Here is a 22,553-nt window from a genome sequence, read left to right on the forward strand (position 1 = left end):
ACTTCATGTAAATGGTATTCTACATAATGATTTACACCCTTGAAATGTCCTAATCAAAAATAACCAGTGTGTGAAAATAATAGACTTTGGTAAAGCGACACTTGTGACTGATGTTGTGAGATATGACATCAAACCGCGTTCAAATAAACAAATAAAATATAACAAACTTTATTTGTTTATGGCTTATGAATTACGCAACGTATTTGGGGCCCATCAAAGTATTGCAACTGATACATTTTCTGTTGGATACAATATCGATTTCATTGCACGACATACCAAACAATGGAAGTTATTTTCTGTTGCAAATAACATGATTGCTAATGACCCATGCAAAAGACCACCACTGAGTCAATGCGTAGCTGTGCTTGAGCGATGTAAAATGAAGTTAGAATGATTAAATTCAAGACAATCAGTGACTTTGGTTTAAAACGTTTTTATATGCAACAACTCTTTTTCATGAACGCATCAAACTTACTTTTCTCTCCTACTCTCCTAAAATCACATCAACTGAGTTTTATACTATCAAGACAATGTTAAAATCCTTCAATCAAACATAGGCCATAAATATCACTGACTAAAATCCGTTTGTACACCTGATTAGCTTGACACTTCAGGTGGAAGGAGCTAATCAGAGGAGCTGTACGTATTTTAGCGTATCGGCTTTGTACATTATAAATGGTAGCTCCTTTTTGCATTAATTGTGGTCACTTGATTTTTACATTTTTTTATTTCCTAATTTTTTAGGTTTTTATATATGTACTGGATGGTGCAATTTTCGATGTGACATAACACGTGTAAGCCAGGTATATTATTAAACTGCTTCTGAACAGCAAACAACCAGGAAAAAAATAATATTTTACTGTATGCACACCTGATTTAACTTAACACTTAAGGTGGAAAGAGCTAGTCAGAAGAGCTGTACGCATTTAGCGTATGAGTTTTGTGTGTTATGCAGTTGAATTCCCCTGATAAAAATACGTTCGGTTGGTTAGCTTGACACTTCAGGTGGAAGGAGCTAGTCAAAAGGGCTGTGCGCTTTTTGTGCATGAGTCATGTACTTTAAGTGCAAGTTTTTTAAAAAAAGAACCTGGTTTGGCTGCAGTGCTTTAAAGTATGCCTGTCTTATGCTTTTTATGTGGTCATTTACATAGATTTAGATTTAAACTGAGCAACATGTAAATAATTTTTTTGTAAAAATTTATAAGTAATATATACATACAGTAGTCGCTACTCCTGGAAAATTCACATAGTAGTAATTTTGTGCGATAATATGTTCTGCCTATCTTTTTAAAAAGCACTGACCTCGTCATGATTATTAGTGCTAAACTGCATGTTGGAGTTTGTCGCAATTCACTATCTTGGGAATCCCGTCAATATATTTTTTTTTACCCCCCGCCAAATTAAATTTCCGCCAAAATTAAATTTTTTCGTGTTTTTACAAGAGGTTATCAATGAAAATGCATTTCGTTTTAGTATTGTCGACGAGTGACTTTTTCAGCAAGAACCCTGGTTATTTATTAATTTACTTTCATTCTTTAAAAAACTTTATAATAGCAGCATCGCGTTTCTCATTGTCGTTTATATTGAATCGAGCGTTCACAGAACAAAACAATTGTTTGATAGCTGTCAGCTAAGACAATATTCTTTTCATGTTTTCGGGACCAGAATTTGGCAGAAAATATCAAATATTCTGATATTTTCTGTGTGAAAAAATAGAAAACTTTAGAAAATATTAAAATACCATATTTTTGGAATATTTAGCCGAAAAAGCATGGTATTTTCATTTACAGAAAAGTCCGAAAATCGAGCATTTCGTGCAGTGCCATTTGAAGAAGTAGTAAAATTACGGATATAAAAGCATTCCAATAATATCAGTGCTACAATTGGTAAGTGGTGAAAAATTCAAAACGGCGAAAGTACCAAATTTTTTACATCTGGCTTATCACACCCTCCAGATTGCTTATTTTTGTTTTGTCTTTGACTAAAACCGTCCCTTAGGCTCTTTTTTAAGCCAAAGGACTGCGCATGATTACACTTGAAGCATAAAAAAGCATTTGGGACAAGTTTAAGTTCTTTATTGGTCCTGAAAATGTTTCGGCAAGAGAAGAATTAAAGCAAATATTTTTGCATTAAAATAAGTCGATTTTTACAAAATTTCCGCCTGAATCAGTTTAAAATACTTTTAGCCAATCAGGTATAATAAAGTTTAAAATGATAGGAAGTCATTGTGCAATTACATACCTTCATGTGAATAATAGGGTTGGAGTATCATCATTTATAAAAAGGCGGCTTTGCCTAGGGGTATAAAACAATAAGAATCATTTAGGTAACGACTTGCCTTTCAGGTGCTGTTATCACTTTTATTTGATATTGTTCTAAGTAAATTGGTTATTTCCACAGTATTATAGCTGCCATTGTGTCCAAATAAAATTTTCAGCCAGTCAGACAAGAAAATATCTCCCACTTAGCGGTAGTTAAACTCAAAGAATACTTAATAAAATACACGATACTTGTCAGGATATTAAGAAAATGATGTCAAGAACTACAGGATTCAATATCATTTCTTCAAAACAAAATAAATGTAATAAATGACAAAAGTTCAACTTCAATGTTTATTGTGTAGAAAATTACAAAGCAAAACTATCCCCTCCCTTTCTTCCATGTAACTGGGATCTCACGTATCCAAGATGGTTGGTTAATTGACATGTGTAATGTAACAGCAATTGTTCTCGCTTTAAAAAAATCCCAAATTAAACAAAAACCCTTATGACGCGGGCCATTCCCTGATGTTTATTGTTAATTTATCAAAGACATGTCTTTTTTCCCTAATGGACTTGGTCCAGTTCATTGTTAGCACAAGTTTTACATAATTTTTCGTTTGTTTGTTTAAAGTTTATGCAGTTACCAGCGTGTTATATCATGTTATGCCAAGCCTAGATGTGTCCTGTTTATTTTCATTGCAAACGTGTTTGTCGTCATTGTTTTTTTAAAAGCACAATCGCAAAAATACGATATGACGCTTTTGGAAACAACCCAAATATATGCTGACACAAAGATATTTTTATCTAATGAGAAGTGGGAAATTTGATTTTACATTCAAGTAAAACTTTCTTGAATTTTCATGAAATTTCACAAATGTAAGGGAAATTCTTAAAGAGGAATATAAAAGCACCGCTTCTACTGATAATGTTAAAGTCAGAGAAAGAAAACTGAACAACGTATACTTAAAATATAAATATTGATCAAAAGAACTTTTGCAAGAATGGGAGGGTTATTAGACTTATTCAGAAAAGGTATAGTACAAAAGTAGTAGCATCGGCGACAAGAAATTGAAGTTACATTTCTTGTTTCAGTGTGCATCACATTTTAAATATCTTTTAAATTTTCTATCTTTGATATGCAATCATTTGTACCTTGAATCATGAGAAAATGTATTGGCACATGTCCGCAAATTTTGAATTTCGTAGCAACAAGTAGTAATTTTATATTATATTCACATAATCTGAACTTCTGAAACTTTACTTGTTAATCTTTACGGCGGATCTTACTAAAAGCTGTGCTAATTCTTGCTGACTTTATATTTCGGCACTTTGCAGGTCATTTGGATGCAAATTTTACACTATAGTAGTGTGTAAATTCCTTTTTTCGTTTTAAAAATTGCAAGTGTAATTATTTTTAGCGCCACCACCACGAACGCCAAAGGTCCCACCTCCAGGACAGATTGTGGATGGGAAGGTGGAAATAAAGGAAAAAATAAAGGAAAAATCAACAAACGAAAAACACACAATCAAAGAAAGTAACAAAGAAGATACCAAACATTTTGTGCCACCGGAAGAAACGATGAGTGATTAAAAATAAGAAGGAAAAGAACATTTGTTAATATAATAATCATAGTAATTTATGAATTACATTATTTCACGACTTTCCAATTTAAATTATTTTAAAAAACAAGACAATTTTGATATCCTGTTTTTCCTGTCTTTTTTAAGAGCGAGTGTCATTTATTGACCGCTTTAGAAACGCCTACAGTTGGGTCCACGTCTTTATTGCAGCCAATAATCCATGTTTTACGTTGATTTAAAACTTGTTCCACGTGTAGAAAAAATCACCACACTTTTTAAAAAAAAGTCACCGTAGTAACTAAATATTCATTATTCAGACCCCACATATGTCTCTGTGACCCTTGGCCTCGATCCCCGCCGTTAGTACAACAATATATTAGCACTAAACTTAGTTTTGTGCTGTTATTTCTTGTGCAACGCGAAATTAAAACTTTTTCTTCACAAAAACGTTTAGACATCTTCCAAACATTAAAATTATATTTGCGAAGGAATATTTTATTGTATGTTTTATTCACTTCGGGTTGAATTATATTATAAAGATTGCGATGGTGTAAAGCCATGTTTTTTTGCAGTGTTTTATCTTCGATTTTTTTAAAAATTCTTAGGCGTAACCTTACGCACATTGCAAAATCGGCAATATTTGTAATCCTGCCAGTCGTTTTTTGTTTTTGTTTTTGATTCTATCTTAAGCTATACTTCTATGTAGCTAAATAAGACTGCAGACGATCTACTACGACTTCTCACATTCTGAAATGACTCATATCTGTATAATTATCTGTACTGATCTCGCATATAACCTACGGCTGTTGTAAAAAAACCTTTCTTTTATAAAATTGTCATCATAACATACTTTCTACTAAAGACTATTGCTTGTAAAAAAATTCTTTCTAACTTGTGTACAAAAACAATTAAAAACAGGTCAATGTTTATTTGTACTTTGCAAAAATGTTTCACTTTTACGTTGACATAATAATAAAATAATTACACAAAAGAAGCGTTTCCTATTTGATGACAAGTAAAAGGAAATGTTGACAGCTTTTTTTAAGTCTTCTTTTTTTTGTTAGCATAATATTATTTAATTTGCAAACAACGAACAAACAAACAAATTTATTTACAACATGACATTGCAAGAAAATATAGTAAAAAACTTTGAAAAACTCCTAAATAATTGTATGATGTTTATGCCGTCCCTGCCTGTTCCCATCCCAGCATGTTTTTATTTTCCATACGTCAGTGGACAGCGACGATCTTTTTTTTTATATCGCGACAATATTAGAATCCTTTATGCGTCAAGACTCCGTCAAGTCTGAACGCTTTCCAACTAAAACCTTAATAGCTAAGTAAGTTTCACTTGCATGACATGACACGAATTTCACAACTATTTAAAATTTGGAGTGACCATATTGCAACGTTTTTCTTATGTCTAACGTAATAAAGTTTCTTTCTAAAACTATAACTGTTCACATATAGATGTTTCTCTCTTCATGTTTTCTTCAGGTTTTGCATGCGTCTTAAAAGTATTAGTCTGGTCTTCTTAGGGGTTTTTTTTTGCCTCTCAATTTTTCTTTGTTTAGTAGGGAAAATAACGGAATATTATATTCTTAGTCTTAAACGTCTTTAACTTTGATCTAACTACAGATATTTTATTGTGTTTTGACGTTAGCTTAACCCTTAGAGTTCTAGTTGTTTGTAAAACGACTATTTTTTGTGGTCAAAAATAATTAGCTTTTTGAAACTTAAGCGGCAATAGGGTGCTGAAAAAATTCCTAAACGTTTTATATTATTGTCCGACTTTGACCGGATATTTTCGTGGTTTGTTGTAGAAAGGTTGAAGTAACTAAAGGCTCCCTGTTTTTTTGGGTTTTTTTTCGAAATCAAACCATTAAAATTTAGTTTTTGCTTTTCTATTTCTTTTTATCATACTGTTTATAAAAAAAAATTCTGAAACAAGAAAAATAGAAGTATACGGAGAGAGTTAAACAATAAGATTTATCTGCATTCATGCTCCTGGAAATGAATAATGCTTCTGAAAAAGAACTCTTAAAAACTTGCGAAAATGGAAAGTTCCTAGAAAATCCTTTTTTATTTAGGGTTGATTTTGGGTTGCAAAGTTGTCGTTTTAAATTAATTTTTTTGTTAAGCCTGTCTACTCCTTGAAAAGTTTAGAAAACTCTTAGAACAATTCTGCTAAATTAATTGAATTTACTTTTTTTTAAAATGAGTGACCAGACCATAGCATTCAGCGGGCAGGTATGAAGTAGATAAAAAATAAAGGCTCGTTACGATTTGACTGCGTGTTCCGGTGCAGCGCAAAAATCTCGCAAGATAAATGTTTTCAAAGTGCACAGACACTAACAAAAGAACTCCTGAGCTTTCTGCACTTTAGCGGTATATGCAAGCTAGACTTTAAAATGTGTAGCATATTAACCGTCTTTAGCCTGGGTTAATTAACGATTGATATTATGATTATTGATATGTTTGGGACAACATGAGTTATTGCTACAAGGAACCTCATAAATGAAAGATGTATATATATTAAGACGTTAGTATATAATTACTATACACAAAACTAGTTAGACCTAATGACAAGTATATACGTACATTCTAATTAAATTTAAGTTCATTAAAAACAGAGTCAGGTAAAAGTTGAAGCTTGTAATAACTGATTATTTGCTATTTTATTATACATTTTTAGCTAGTCGTTAGCCTGTGAAAAAATCCACGAGGTCGCCCGTCGCGTTCGCTCGTCCTTTAAGTTTACCCGTCGCAACAATGTGGATAAAAATATATCACATTTGATGTTCGTGTGCATTTTAAAAATTTCGGGTTTCGGTTACGGGTCGCCGCTTTCGCGGACACACAGACAGACGACGGCTATTATTAAAGAGACTGCTCACTCATCAATTTAGATAATAATTCTTAATCATTTTTTTTTACATCTAAGCTCCATATTCTCAAGAAATTGCAAAGAAAATGTATATACATAAAACACTGAGTAAATAATGCATCTGTTTGGACAGCTAAGAAAAAGTTTCTGTCATCTTAATAAGTTTCTTAGCAAACTTTTATTTGAGATACTCAATTTAAATGTGTTTGATCTTATGGACACAGTTATTGTGTGCAAATATATTATTTATATTATCCCCCCTGATTTTATATGGGGGTGTTTTCATCAAGAATTTGCAAATGTCAATAATACACTTGGTATACTTCACGTAGCAAACGTGCTCCACAATTCTGCTTCGCTCGCGAAGTTCAATTGCTTTGCAATACGAAAGGGATACTTGTTCTTTAATAACGTCAGCTAATAGTTTCTAAAAAACATAATTAAAAACAAAATACTATTACGATGTCTGTGTGCAAAAATGTTTAGGAAAATACACTCGTCCCCTCCCCAGTGCTGATTATGTTGACATCAAATCCGACACAGATTTGGGAGGCGGGGCTAGTGCTGTTCCAAAAGAAACTTAAAAACATGAAAATTACGCTGTTCTCCAGAAATTTATGCACACATTTGTAGTAACACTACACGTGTTCTTTTAGAAATAAAAACCGTTATAAGAATGCATAGCTGCGGTTAATCCGATTTTTAAGGGCAATCTTTAAAAGGTTAAAGTACGAAAGTTTTACAATAATTTTATGAAATGTGAGAAATTAATCATATGATATTTCAAACTCATAAACAGATCTCATCTTTCACATGGCAAATGATTTCATATAACATTAGTAGTCTGGGTATTTCCCTATTACGTTTTTATACAATAATGTTACGGAAAGAAACAAAAGCTAGCCACAAGTTAAAATTTAGAAATAACATCATCATTAAATAACAAATGACGGGCTTGTTTAAAACGTGGTCCGTTTCAGGATTGGTTATCAAAGAATTTCATGGCTACGGCCATGACCTATGTCACCCTCGGGTAAAGGTGGCAGGGTTTGGTGCTACCTAAAAGCACTGCCCGATTCTGTGCCCGAAAGGGATCGACCACATTTTTAACTTTTTAACACGATTAAGTAGGTAAGACATAACGTACACCAAGCTGGTGTACGTTATTTTTTAAAAGATTTAATATGTTTTGCTAAGTCGTAGCAGGCGTTTCGTTGCTAGCTAAGCTGCAATCGTGGTCACAATATGTTGGCACAAGACAACGAATTTCGAAGTTCACCACCACAAGTAATTGCGTAGGCTCATTCTATATTAGGTTCACACATCTTGAACTTGTCAAAGTTCACTTGTCAATGTTCAGAGTAGACTTGGGACTATTTGGTATTAGGTTATTTGGTAAATACAAAATTCTTAAAGTGTGCTAATTGTTGCTGACGTCAGGAAGGCTATTAATCACGAATTTCGGGGCCTTCGTGGTCCCCGACGTGAATTATTTCGGTGTGCGGGCGTGCTAAAGAGTGTGACTAGCAAATTTTCAACCCTCTCTGCCTGGCCTACTTGTGTGCAAAAGTAGCGACTATGCAGCCTGCCGGCTGTAGAGTATTGACTATTTGACTGTTTTGTCCATATTTGGATAACGAGTCAAAACTGCCTTAGTCTCAATATTTTTGTCCACGATTGTAGCTAGTCCTCTAGTAGATAGTACTATTTATAAAAACGTGGCTAAAGAGAAGTGAAGCCATGAGGGTGATCTTCTTGTTGCTGAAGATGTTGTAATCTACTCCTTAAAAAGTAAATAGAGCTGGCAGAGGAGAGTGTCGAATTTGTGCTAAAGAATTCTTCATTTGACCATGATTTTTTCAAAAAGTGTAAAGAACAGGTCTTTATAATACAAAATGTCCAAAAAATGTGAATTAAAGTTTTGCAAGTTAGAACTATTACAGGCAACAATTTCTTTAAAATGTGTCAGGTTCATCCATAACCTGGTTGACTTTTGCAATAATGCGCAACAAATACGAGACTAAAGCACACAGCGGGACAGATTTTTTATTGGATTTCTCTTAAATATCTATACAGTCGTTTGTTTCCAACTGCGAACAAAATCAGTTTTCAGCACAAATGAAAAGCATGTAGCCATACCGTGTACCGCTACGTTTTGAACAGGCAATTGTTGTTATTTCGTGGCTCGCTTTTTTTAACCAAATTTTTGTTGTTATTTTAGGTCTCAGCATTTTTATTGAATTTCCAGTACTGGCTGGTTTTTATGAATTTGCCTCCTTTCTTAGATGCAGTAGAAGTACCACCCTGGAAGGACTAATTTTTTTTTATTTTACTTTTAAAATTGGGTTAATCGAGTTAAAAAATAAAGAGTTTCATATTATAGTTCAAAATAGTCTACTAATGTTGGGGAGAAAAACCTCCTATACCAAACAAAATTAGTAAAAAGTAAGGCTATTAGCTAACAGAATATTCGTTCCTAGCCAAAACTCCTAAAATTGGTGCGTTTAAGATCTGTACGTAAGCTAAAAAAACGTGACAATATATTTATTTTAACATTTTAGAACATACAAAAAACCAATATTACGAAAATAGAAAGTTTATAGAAGACAAAAAGGTGAAACAGACTTACACAAACAGTACTGACCACCATTACTTTAAAAACTAAAATGGCCATCATGTTTCGGTCCTCATGTTTCTTCGTTTGCCCAGGCCGCGAAAGTCTTGGATTGGTTTTTCAAAGAATCAAGCGTTTTGATTAGTGTATTATGTGCGAGCGGTCAAAACAAAGTCAGTAAAACTATCAGTAAAATGTCCCATTTGTTTTCTGTTGCTCCTGAGTGAAAACGGCGATTGAGGTCACGGGGGTAATTATTATAAAATATGGCGTATTAAAATAATGCATTCATTTTTATCACTAAATTTATTTTTCTTACTGATGGTAATAAATTAAAGTAATTAAACTAATTACAGAAATAAATTAATTTTAAAATTTATTTCAATTAATAATCAGATTTGCGATTAAATAAACCCCTGGTTTCTAAAAATCGGGGAAAGATCAAGGGAATATTGGTAACCCTTTTGAACAGACAAAATACGGCTATTATTATAGAGATAATGGGCGATTATTTATTATATTATGTAAGGGGAATGTTTGCATAGTGTGCAAAATGTTTGGATAATTCTTTTCTCAGCTCGGGTTGAAATATGATTGCATGAAAAATGTGTACTTTTTAATTCAGTTCAAATATATTTACTAGTCGATAAAGCCCGTGGAAGAATCCACTTAGGCAGGATAACAATGAAAAAAGCGTCATTTGAATTTTGATGACGTCCACAAAAAAAAGTAATTTTAAACATTTGTTTTCACATTGCCTCCGTTCTGTCGAGTTTAAAGCGCTGATCAAGACAATGTGTATAATCATGTGCTTTTGACTAACGGGTAATCAGATAACACGGTTACAAACTAATGACGTCAGCAAAGTGCCCCCAACTACAAAAAAAGATTTTCCTTAAAATTTAGTCCAAGGTTTTCCCTAGTTAACCATGCAGTAAAAAAATGACTGACGTCTTCAACTGGCTTACAATTTTTTTGGTCGTAAAGTTATAGCTACAATGCAATGGCTTGACCAATCTTATGAAACGCATTGACATCCAGAAAGAGTAACAAATTAGACATAACTTTTTCAGAAAAATTAAGATATCCGCTTTGCCTGTTACAAACGGAGACACAGGCACAGTCTTCGTATTATTGTAAGAGATTGTTCTTAATGCATAAATTATTTTTAACCAAATTATAAATTTCAATATAATTGTTTATTCTTTAATGTTTTTGTTATTGTACAGACATATATGCTTTTATCATGCACAAACATAGAAAAGTCTACCTGGTTGCAGGGCTGGAGCTGTGATATAAAACATCCTGAAAAAAAGTTATACTTAACCGGTACTTGCACATAAATAAGATTAAGTCATTTTTTAAATATATTCCTGTTTAGATTTTATGATTTAGTAATGAGCATTATGGGTATTATCATAATTCTTTATTTCTTACCACTCGCAAACTCACTTCAAATTCAACGACAAAAGACGGGAGATAGACTGGCAAATGGCAGTGTATGTGAAAATGGAACATACGTTATGAAAGAAAATGCGACACAACCTATTGAATGTGTTTATTATTCGCACCAGGCAGGTACATGTTATGTATTGGAATTTTTGTAATCTTTAAAAAACCTAAGTATTTCTATAAACGTTGTCTTCCCCTGGTGATATTAGTGTTATTTAGAATACAGCATTTCAAAGCGGAGGAAACAAAACTAAAAATTAAATGAATGGTAAAAACAAGTAAATTAAGGAAGACATTTAGCTAAAGGTTTGGGGTGTTATTGAATGTTATTAAATAATGAAAAAAATAATTATCGAATGAGTTTATTTCACGTCGTGTTTCGAAAGCTACGGCCGGCATCAACGGTTAATGATCGAATTCTCATTTGCTATTTATCAGTTGCAGAGTTAATTAGAAGAATAAAGTTAGCCAATTTAAGTTTTTACAGACCTGGTTGGAAAAAATAGAATAATTATATTTTTCTTTACAAACGTTAAGTTACTGTTACGTTTTAGTTCGAACTAATTCTCTGCATTATTAAATATTCCCTTTCTGAAGTGTGGGTGACTATATTTCTGGAATTTGATAGGAAATACTATTGATTTGAATATTCCCGTCTATACTATTTATGGTTTTTTTGACGTTTCTTGGTCTATGATCTTTTTATTACCCCAGTCTTTTAGATGGTCATTCTTCCATCGATGATCCGCCATTTCATTTATGTCTCTATCAGCGTTACGTACGGACCTTTTATACCCCTGTGCACGTTGTTGAAACATAAACATAAATATAAACATAAAGAGTATTAAAATCCGTAGACGAGATTTCAGAGCCAGTATTAAATTGATTCTCTAGATATATTTTGCCTTTCGGATGCGACAGTATACTACGTAGGTTGTTTTGAGATAAAAACATTTTATTATTTTTTAATTCTTTACCTGATTTATTTTTTAATCTTTTTAATAACTTTTCTCGAGTACCCGTTTGCACACAAGGCTTTACTTATTTGAGATAACTCTTTCTTTCAGTCATTTTCTTTACTGAATGCATTGACTGCTTTTTCTGCAAGTCTGTCTGAACTTCCTCGCCGTTCTTGTATTTAATTGCAAATTGAATTCTGGTGTGTAGAATATTATTATGTTCATAAAGAGCGTCTAGATGTTCTCTTTTAACTATTCAGAAGCACATTTCATAAATCTTTTCCAAGCCATGAGGCTGATGTATGTATTTATTTTCTATTTGCTTTTAAACAATACAAACTTGTATATGTAAACGAACTTGTAACTCTCTTTGACGATAAAAACATCATCCTGCATGTGTATTTCAGCTACAACAGAGGATTCCCGTAAAATAAATACCATGTTTCCGTAAGCACTACTTTTGTAAAAGTCACTAGGTCATCTAAATGGATACGTGTTTCGTTTTCATGCGCATTATTATTAAGGGTTATTACCTTACGATGTAAAATTTATCGGTATAATTGTTCATAATAAAGTAACAATAATACAACATCTTTTGTCAAAAATAAATACTACCTGAAGTCAAAAGTAAAGACCGAGCTTGCGAGATCAATACGCTGAGTATTTATTAATGGATAGCATTTTTTGTTTCTTTTGATTCTTTTGTAAAAATTTCTTGTGACAAAACTGCAAAAACCAGGTTATGATAAAAAGAAAACGTTCGATTTATTTACGATTCATTGTATCAATTTTTCAAATAGCTGCATGCACAAAGGAAAACGAAATAGTTTTGAACGTTTTTTTAACCAAAATTTATTCTTTTAAAAGAAGTCAAAAGAAGAGTCTATCACAAAAATTCCACGCTATTTTGCTTGTTGCTCATTGTGCTGATGAATGTTTATATTATATTTATGTGTGCACCATCGAACATAGATTTAAAAATAACAACATTGTTTGATGATAAAATAGATGTTTTGTTACGGTTGTCGTTGTTAAGAAGGGTTGCAATGGCTGTTTTTCTGGTGGAGTTTTTCGAAATTTTAAATTTACTGCACTTCATGTTTAAGTCTGGCAGTATTTAGCTAGCTATGTTTTAACGATTCCTCGGCAATGTTATTTGTTTACGTTTATAGCCACCATTATGGTTGTTATGAGGTTAAAGTTATACCGTGTTGTATAAAGCCTGTAGTTAAAGCTTTTTAGTCAATTAGTGCTGTGGATTTCCCGTAAAAAGCGGTTGAAAATAGGCATCAGCCAATAACAAATAATACCAACACTCGTCGTCTTTGATTCCTATGTGTTGATAAATTCCGAAAACTCTTTCGAATTCTTACAGTGATTAATTGTTGGGTAAGTGCTAAGAATGAAGGCTAAATATTTTGATAGAGTATATAAAGGAGATCCGGTTTACGAAACGATTGGGCGCCTGGGAATTCCCTGTTTTATTTTTTTGGGTAGACCATAACATCGAGTATAGTGTCTAATGGTCTAAATATCATCGATGCAGTCATCTTAACTTACACGTATCAATAAAATCCTTGTGTCACGCTTGATAATTTATGATTGGCTAGATGTATCATAGAAAAAAAAACGGGTGCTTACTTATAACATGATAATATTTATATATCTTAATGACAGTTGCCGCTCTTGTTATCGATTATTATGATCAAATAATTTTTGTTCTCGGCACTGTAAGATAAATACTACTTACAGCGCTGGCAATGGAAAAATAATGGAAAACAAATCTAACACAGACCAATTGCTGTTAAGAGCACTCATTGAATTTTTCAAAATAAAAAAAAACTATTTATGTTATCCATTACATAATAATAAGAATTAACACTAACCAAAATTTATTTTATATTAGGATGCGAATGGCTTTTTTATTCTTGGCCCTCTAATGATATTCGATTTGTTCCAAAGCATATGTTTAATGTTACAAACTTAAAAGTGACATTAATACAGAAGGCGTCCTATCCAAACTGAAAAAAACTGTAGTAATCATTCAGCTGGAAGAGTAGATGTTCAAAATGTAAACACAGCGACATCATCAGTCTGGGATTCCTACATGGGTGAAGAAGTAAAAGAAACTTTAATTTATCAATTCAGTTATAGAAACCAATTTGTAAGTATGTCATATTCTTGACAACGCTTAATTATGCTTATGTGGTTTTAAAATTACCATTGTGTGTTATAGGTTAATATAGGTTTCAGAAAACACTGGGATGGAATGTTAATTAAGCTCTTTATAAATTGCTTGGATAAGGCAGGGAAGAATATCTTAAACTACTCTCTGACAAGATGTGTGATGATTAAATACGAAGGGAATGTGTCTAGTATGTCCTTAATCTATAGAATCAATAGTATTACACTATATTATTACATATCCAACAGATAAATTATAAATATATATATAAATATAAATTATACAGTATAAAGTCATGTATCTTTAAGATAAATCACTTTTCTCCTTCCTTCATAGATCTTAGTCCACCAACTGCAACATCACCATTACCTAAAACAACATCAACAAGAGAAACAAAAACAACAACAACAGCAGCTGGCACAAATACAACAAGAAAAACACGTATCGTTATTGTTTACAAATGTAATACTGAAACTGAAAATGTACTTATTGGTGTATTATCTCTTTTGGTTGGATTTTTACTAATATTAGGTTTTATGATCTTTATTGGAAAGAGAAAGAATTTATTGATGTAAGTACATTGTAAAGTATTTTGTTCATAACAATTAAGATATAAAAAACAAGTTGACTGATTAAAGATTATATTTTTATGAATTTTTTTTTTGTTATTTAGAATTAAAATTAATTGGAAGAACAAAAATCAACCCCCTGCACAAGTACATTCAATTTACATTTTCCTATTCTTAAGATTTTTAATCTACAAAAGCTTGCCTAAATAAATAAAGCTGTGTATACTTGAAGAAACATGTATGCACTGCTAAGCATTTATATTTACAGGAAAATCTCTACGATGTCATTTCTTCACCTACTTCAGTCAATATGGAAATGAGTAAATCTGTTCAGGTTAGTCAACCTCTCTCCAATAATTATGTACTGCTTTGTGACACAAGCTGTAACAACTAGTGCTGAAAGTTGTATTCTCAATCAATTTTGTTTCTATCTCATTCATCATGATTTGAAAACTATATTTTCAGGCGAATGAGCATTACACTGAATTATCACTGTCGTAAAAAGAGGTTTCCGAGGATAATTACACTGCTCTTGATAAAGCAACAAATTTACGATTTTACGAAGTTCAAAATTAATTTTTTGATGAACACGAGTAATATTGGAATGGTTGTTTGTTGCAGATATGAAACGTCAAAAAACATTTGCTATAAGCACGAGAAACATATCGCAGATGTTTATATATTATTATTGTAAATTTTTATTGCTAGACGGCATTCACATAAGAGGAATGATTTAGGGGGCATTCACGTTTTGCTAAAGTTTACAAGGAGTACTCATTATGTATGCCCGAAAATCCTGCTATTCTGGATGTGGAATTAGCGTATTAAACATAAAGGTGAGTTTACTAGAAAAGTGTCAGTTAGATAGGATTAATTTAGATTTACATTATTTATAGCGAAAGAAATTGAACCAGATTTTAAAGATCACAGAACTATGGTGTGTAAGAAGTAAAATGTAACATTTGCCACCTTTCTTGATATTCTAACCTTTTTGTTACCTGTCATCCGTGCCGTCGGTGATAACACACCCCTATTTTTTCCTCTTACCCTTCGTGTAATGGCAGTAAACTTATTCGCTAATAGAAATTATAAAGTAGGATAATTTATGGGTACAGCTAAACAAAGTCGGAGGTGTTTTGACGAACTACTTCTTGCGTTATCGGATTTCAAACTTGGATAATAGAGATTTCATAAGAAAGGTAGATTTTGATGAAACTTTAAATCTTATTACCAATTATGTTGTTTAATTGAAACAGACTGTAAACGTCAGAATTTTGAGGATAACCCATTCCTTATATACTAAATGTAACTAATCTCCAAAAATAGCAAAATATAGCCAAATATAGTCACGTTAAATTTTCTTTTAGTAGTGGTACATGAAATATCCTTAAGGTCATCCTTAAGGATAAGGTCCTTTAGTATTAAATGTTTTCTTGTTTTCCTGAGATCATTTAAACGGCTAAACTCTATAAAATATGATGAATAGAAGGAATAGTGCTCCAATTTTTTTTTTTTTTAAATAAAAATTATAACATTTTACATGTATAAAAAACCCCAAGTTTATATATTTTGTTTCCGTTTTAAAAAGCAGAAAACTTGATCTCGAACCTTTGTCGATGTTCCAATAGTTTCTCGGTACTATTCGAAAGTGTTGCCAAAACCTGATCCTTGTAATAAAAATTGTACAGGCCATTCTTACTTTTGACCAGACAGTGAAGGCCGTGATTGGAGTTTATACTATATTACTTCGGTAGTTCTTAATGTGTGAACTCTGCATTCGCAATTTTCCAAATTGAATTTATACAAATCAACGACAGAACATTTATGTAAACAGCTTATATAGGAAAGAACTATAAGTAAATGCACTTCGAAAATCTGGTAATTTACACGTTTTTCTTGAAAAAGATATGTTTTCTAAATTCAATCTGGATGTCGGTTCGTCTACATTTTGGACCCGGTTTCCACTAAGAGGTATTGGCAATATACATGGATGAAATGAAACAAAACCCAGGTTTTTATCCCATCTAGCATCTTAGTACTATAAATGTATTCTGCGTTACCAAAAAAGTATTCCGAGAACGAACTTTGGTTCCGGAAAAACAGAAGTTACGCTGAGTAAGTCGGCACGTTGTTTCCGCAAAACTGAGTTACAAATATTTCCATGTTTTCGTTCCCGACTAAAGCGAAGGAAAGATGGCGTAACAGTTCTGAGGCATAAATTGCTCCAAACATTCCTGTCTCTGGTTATTAAAAAAAATAAAAAAATTTTCTTGCACTTTGTGAGAATGCTCTGCAAACTTTTTTCTTACTTTTCAGTATGTGTACCTTATTTGTGGGTGCAACCGAAGCAGGCTTTGTACAAAGCAAACTTTGTTGCCTTAATAGATGCGACATTATTAACTTTTGTAATATTACCTCTGGGAAAGACACATGTGAGTGAAATAATGTGAAAAAAAAGAATTTGTGTTTCTGGGATCTAATTCAGTAACACAGTTGATATGGCAACTCCCCAAAAAAAGATTTTAAAAACTTTTTCACGAAGAGTTTCAAAATTTAAATAGTCACTATGATTTAACCCTATTGGATTAGTATTGTAGGAATAAAAAATGATTTAATGGGGAATTCTACATACACATCCTTTCCAGAGCAATTAGGGTTAAACAATTGATATATACGTGTGTCTGTATTATCCTAATTAACTTAATAATATAGAGTGTATACAATGAGAACAAATTGCTATACTCCTTCTTTCAACTTTCCACAATTATACTTTAATTCAGTGTCTGAAAGGTATAAGGTTATAATTAAAGAGTATTCAAAAGGTGATTTTAATCCCACTGATTTTGTTTTTGTTATGGTTAAGCTTCCATTTAATCGCAATTCAAATAGTAAGATATAAGAAGATAAAGTTGGTAAACTAAGATTAACTTCTCAAGAGACGATTACTGAAAAACTCATTTCTTAACTTATTTATTTAATATTGTTGACTTGTTTGCTCTGCGTTGTACATTAGAAGATTTATGGAATTAAGTATTAGGTTTACGCTTTTAGCTGCAAATTTGGTATCTGTGATTTAGCCTCGTCACTTGAGACATGTTTAAAGAATATCTTACGGAATAAAACCAGGCAAATTGGTTATATATATTATATAAGAAAAGAAAAATTTAAAACACATATGAATGTTTACAATCTTTCAATAAAAGAACGCCTTGATTAAGTTCTACTTTAATTGTAATCATAGGTTTCGGCTCAAAAAGGCATAAAATGAATTGCAAGAAAATTTATTTTCAGGTTTTATGACTTTACAATGAGTATTCTGCATATTATTATACTAATATTTTCGTGCTTACTGCTTGTAAATTCACTGGACATTGAACGTAGAAAATCTGGAGATAGACTGACAAATGGTAGCATCTGTGACAGAGGAACTTATTTTTTAAAACAAAGTGTGGCACCAACGTTACATTGCATGTCTCGCATGTATGAAGCAGGTACGTGTTTTATAAATTTTGCAAGGGATAAGATTGCAAGAAAACATTGACACAGATAAGTTTATATGTTAGGATGTGACTGGGCATTTGAAGCTGCAGATGCTCACCGTGTTGGCTTTGTTCAAAAGGAGGCACTCAAGTCACCTAATTTAAGAGTAAAATTATTAAAGATGGCATATTTTCCAGATGGGAATTGTAGTAACCATTCAATCGGTAGAATAGATGCTCAAAACATTGGCTTGAGTGGAGTAGCAGTTTGGGATTCTATCGTTGGTGAAAATATAAATATGTCCTTAATTTATCAATTTAATTATGCCAGCAAATTCGTAAGTATTAGTCATGGCAGTGGTTAATTATGCTTGAAGGTTGGTAAAAAAACAATTTTGTGTTCTAGGTCAACATAACATTCACTAAACACTGGGATGGGATGTTGGTCAAATTATTCATAAATTGTTTAAATGAAACTGGAGAGAATATCGGAAAATTTGCCGAGACAAGATGTGTGATGATTAAATATGAAGGAAATATTACATGTTAGTAGTAAAAACAACAAGTTTAACTCAACATTGCACATCCTCTTTCTAGAATCGTAGAATTTTATAAGCCATTTTTTGACAGATCCAATTGCAATATCAAACGAAACAACATCGTTAACAACACCAATCTCACCAACAGCAACGACGAAATCCAAAACAACTGATACAAGAAAAACGGTAACAGGGACAGCAACAGCAAAAACAACTAACGCAAGAATAAGCAAATCAGGTGTGACGAAAGTTAACCGTACTTATACAACACATATGACATGTGTCAATCTCAGTTACAAATCTAGCACTCAAAGAGAAAACGTACTTATTGGTGTCATATGTACTTTGGGAGGACTTATCCTTATTCAATTTCTCGTGGTATATGTTAGTATAAAAAGAAATTTATTGTTGTATGTAAATCTTAATAGACGTTTTTCTTTACTATTTTTTTTAAGACAAAAAGTAGCTCTAATTCATTATGCTGATTTTTAAGATAACACTAAATTGGAAAAAGAAAGAAAACCCATCTAATAATCAGGTAAGGTTAAGTTATAAATGACTTAATTTCCCCAGCCTAAAGGTCTGTTACCGAAATGCCGGACATTATTCATTTCTAGAGTTTGCCACAAATCTCTAAATGATTTAGATGGTGTATATTAAAGCAAAGAGTTAATTTTATGCCACATCGTGCTCAATTTGAGAGAAAAACTCGCGCGTTGACATTCGTAATTCTCCCTACAAAAAGTTTTTCTTTTTCTTGCTGTTCGAGCATGAGCATAAATATTTCAGGTAGCATATAAAATTCGAAAGGAGGAACTATTTTTATAATCAGAATGCATAAAAAAATTCTGATAATTTGACAGTTTAAAATCAACTTAAATGATGACGTTCGACACATAATAAGGCATGTCTTCTGCCGAAACTTCCGAAATTACAATAAAGTGGATAAAAGAGACAAAAATGAATTAAGTAAACCGTATATCTATATTGTCCTATATCAAGTAAAAGAAATAATATCAATTTGTTAATTTTATTAAAAGCTGGGATAGAATAGACAACAGTGGACTGAATTTTTCGTTGCACGATAGAAAAATGTAACACATGTTGTTTTCTACTGTAATTCAACAAAAGAGTTGTGAAATTTACTGTGTAAATTATTTTGCAGCGAAAATGTTTCCGGTAAATCTTTCGATTAAAATAATAATCGTGGAAATAACTCCTTGCAGGGTGTCCACTTTTAAAAGTTTGTATTTTAGGAAGACGCTTACGATGTCGTTATGTCACCAACCTCAAATAGTTTTCAATTAAGTAAACCTGACAAAGTAAGTTAATATTTAGTATAAGTACAACATTTTTGCACTATCCGCAAAAGCTATTTTAATATTGTTATTTTACATTCAGTTTATTGCTTGTTTACTTAGAAGTATAATTTTAGGAGAGTCAAAATTACATTGAATTATCATTGTCACAGAAAGACGTTATCCAGGCTAATTACGCTAGTCTATGTAAAGATAATCAAAGTTACGATGGCTACGAAACAACGTCAAGATACAAATAAATGTCCGCGAAGGTTCCACGAAATACTTTTGTTTAAATTTGTTTTTCTAATTTTAAATTAACATACTTCTCTGTATATTAAAAAAGCTTGAAATTTATGATACGACACACGTTTCTTTAGCGCCTCCTCTGTCAGTGCATATCATATCCAATGACGATAAAACTGGAGGAAGCGCAAGCTCTCACATAAATACTAACGTAATCTTGGATTTGGGATAAAGAAAGTTTATTCGGTTCATAGCAATTAATATTGAGTTTTCGAGACCAAATCTGATAATCAGTATTGAAAATTTTAATTCCAAGAACGGAAATGAGTTTTGTTCTCGAGTACCAGAAATAAAGTCTGTAGTAGTAGTAGTTGTTGTTGAATGCGGTTCATATTTGTCCGGACCATTGTCCGGATATTACATCGTAGTCCATCATACGCATGCTTCTGAACAAACCTTGGGAAATCGAGAGATGTACGCCTATGTCGACGTATGATTCACTAAGAATGTTAGGGTTAAACGAGGCATTATTGATACCAGTTTGAAAGCGGGTGATTTTTACTTATTTTTGCTTTTTAATTATGAGCTGTAATTATCGAGGTTTGATTTTTTCTTTAACTTACTAATTTCAAAGTTTGGGATACTTTTTGCATTATGAGAATTCACGAAAATTTACATCCATAAGCTTCCGAAATTTTAGCCAGTCTTAAAAGTTAACACGCACAGAAGAGTGTTAGCAAATTTAACGTTACGTTAGCTTTACCTCGTGTGGTTACATACTCGGAGTAGAGCTAATTATTTTGTTTAACAATTTTTTCGCTTGGTTTAACTTTTGTTCGTCTTATTATTCAAAGCATTTCATCTTTTTGTATATCTGTAAGAATGATTATTTGTTTGTTTGTGTGTGTGTTTGTTTGTTTGTTTGTTTGTTTGCACAAAGTTGATGAATATATATGAAGTAGTGGAAAATAGTAAAACTATTATTTCTGTATTAAATAAGGTTTTGACGAAGAAATAAATCTTAGCACAAAACGTTGTGTTTTTCCCTTATCCTGTTAAGGATAACTATTTACAGAAGTGCAATTGACTCATCCATATCCATCTCATTGTTTCTTTGTAATATTTCCGTAAAATCATCGTGTTGCTCACAGAAAGACAGATGACGGCGAGCGTTATAACACAGACGTTATCCCGTCACGACGACGTCTAATATAATATTATGCGTTTGTAGTTATAGCTTTCCAACTTTTAGCGTGTGTATAGTGACATCACCTTTAATTTTACGAAGCTTTACTACACTTTTTATTTTTATCTTAACTCCTAACTTTTTTCGGCTAGTTTAGTCACGAGTATAAGATAACAAAAATATTTTCGTCACTCGTTATTCAAAATTTTGCTCGCCTTTGGCCAATGTGTAAAAAATACTCAATTATAAATAATTCAGCAGTCACAAAGATTTAAACAAAACTGGTATTTGGAACAGAATAATTGATCTTTTGGGTCTGCCGTGCTCACAGTTCTTTTATGTGAAAAGTACATCAAATTGTTGTATTTTTTGTCTTTGTTCATGACTTTTTTTGTTACGATAGCTGTTACATGCAAAATTAGATAATAGAAAGGACTATTTAATGGAATAGACCAAGCCAGTCAGATCTTCAAAACCAACACTGGCATCGTTGGGCATCATCGCGACAATCCTAATTAAGTTACCAGGGGGTGGGTAAAATTGGCAAACCCTGATTTTTTAAAAAAGCAGCAATGCACCCTCTCCTTTCTTATTATCTTCTGTAAAAACATAACTTTGTTAATGTACAATTCGTAGATAATCGTAGTATGAAAGAAAACAGAAGTACAAAACAAGATTTTTCGATGACCATGCCTCCCATGAGAATGCAATCTGGTTAATCTCTCGCACGGAACTAAAAATATAAACATTCGAATTTCAAATTAGTAGAAAGAAGAAAGTTCTTGCAATAACGGTGCAAAAATACAGCGTTCTTTATCTTGGAAATTCTCTATTTACGTTGATTATTTAAAAATGTTGCGAAGTGTATCAACTTTGAAGTGCATTTTCCAGGGGTGACGTTTTTCTATTTTTTTTAATTTTTGTTGTTTCCACTTCGCAAAGGATAGTATTTTAATATTCAACGACTGTCAAACGCATTTTTGATTATTAAATATTTTTTTGGGAGGTCAATATGTCAAAATAGGGTATTTTAGCCCGTTTTAACCATGTTTTGATAGCGCATTTGCCAGGGCAATTTCTTTTTTAGTTTTCAATAGGTTTAGGTTTTCTACAGAGCTTATGTGCTATATTTATGGAATCATTGACTCTCAGTGAAGAAAAGTGAAGTATTTTTAAGAAAATGCACCTCAAAGAAAATAAAAATCGTTTTTTTTGTGTCGTGCGCCATATATTTTCACACGTGAAGTCGTTCTACTGTAAGAAAACCCCCTGTTTTTCGATTTTTTCTAAAATGGTA

General features: G+C 32.2%; 1 protein-coding gene and 1 long non-coding RNA gene across 7 annotated transcripts; both read left to right on the forward strand.

The window, feature by feature from the left end:
- Positions 1 to 3,005: 3,005 nt before the first annotated feature.
- LOC130626001 (uncharacterized) lies at positions 3,006 to 3,962 on the forward strand. The gene is made up of 2 exons (XR_008981789.1): positions 3,006 to 3,293; positions 3,680 to 3,962. It is a non-coding gene; the product is annotated as an uncharacterized LOC130626001 (long non-coding RNA).
- Positions 3,963 to 15,392: 11,430 nt separating this feature from the next.
- Positions 15,393 to 21,727, forward strand: LOC130625899 (uncharacterized). 6 transcript variants are annotated; one of them, XR_008981774.1, is made up of 8 exons: positions 15,393 to 17,999; positions 18,072 to 18,325; positions 18,394 to 18,532; positions 18,618 to 18,936; positions 19,020 to 19,064; positions 19,783 to 19,848; positions 19,962 to 20,096; positions 20,205 to 21,727. XR_008981774.1 is itself a non-coding variant. In XM_057441025.1 (6 exons), the coding sequence occupies exons 1-5, from the start codon at positions 17,816 to 17,818 to the stop codon at positions 19,021 to 19,023; spliced, it is 900 nt and encodes a 299-aa protein (XP_057297008.1). In that variant the 5' UTR covers positions 15,393 to 17,815; the 3' UTR covers positions 19,024 to 19,064; positions 19,783 to 21,727. The 6 variants fall into 6 exon arrangements, 3 of the variants coding, with proteins under 3 accessions (XP_057297008.1, XP_057297007.1, XP_057297009.1); XR_008981773.1 differs by having other exon boundaries at positions 19,962 to 21,727; XR_008981775.1 differs by having other exon boundaries at positions 15,394 to 17,999; positions 18,618 to 18,764; positions 19,019 to 19,064; positions 19,962 to 21,727.
- Positions 21,728 to 22,553: the final 826 nt, after the last annotated feature.

This window comes from Hydractinia symbiolongicarpus, chromosome 14, assembly GCF_029227915.1.
Source record: "Hydractinia symbiolongicarpus strain clone_291-10 chromosome 14, HSymV2.1, whole genome shotgun sequence".
NCBI classification, from domain to species: domain Eukaryota; kingdom Metazoa; phylum Cnidaria; class Hydrozoa; order Anthoathecata; family Hydractiniidae; genus Hydractinia; species Hydractinia symbiolongicarpus.

Coding starts and splice junctions, on each gene's coding strand:
- LOC130625899 (XM_057441024.1), top strand. CDS start 17,816: ATGAGTATTCTGCATATTATTATACTAATATTTTCGTGCTTACTGCTT. Junction 18,326..18,393: donor TTAATTATGCCAGCAAATTC/GTAAGTATTAGT, acceptor TTTGTGTTCTAG/GTCAACATAACATTCACTAA. Junction 18,533..18,617: donor ATATGAAGGAAATATTACAT/GTTAGTAGTAAA, acceptor ATTTTTTGACAG/ATCCAATTGCAATATCAAAC.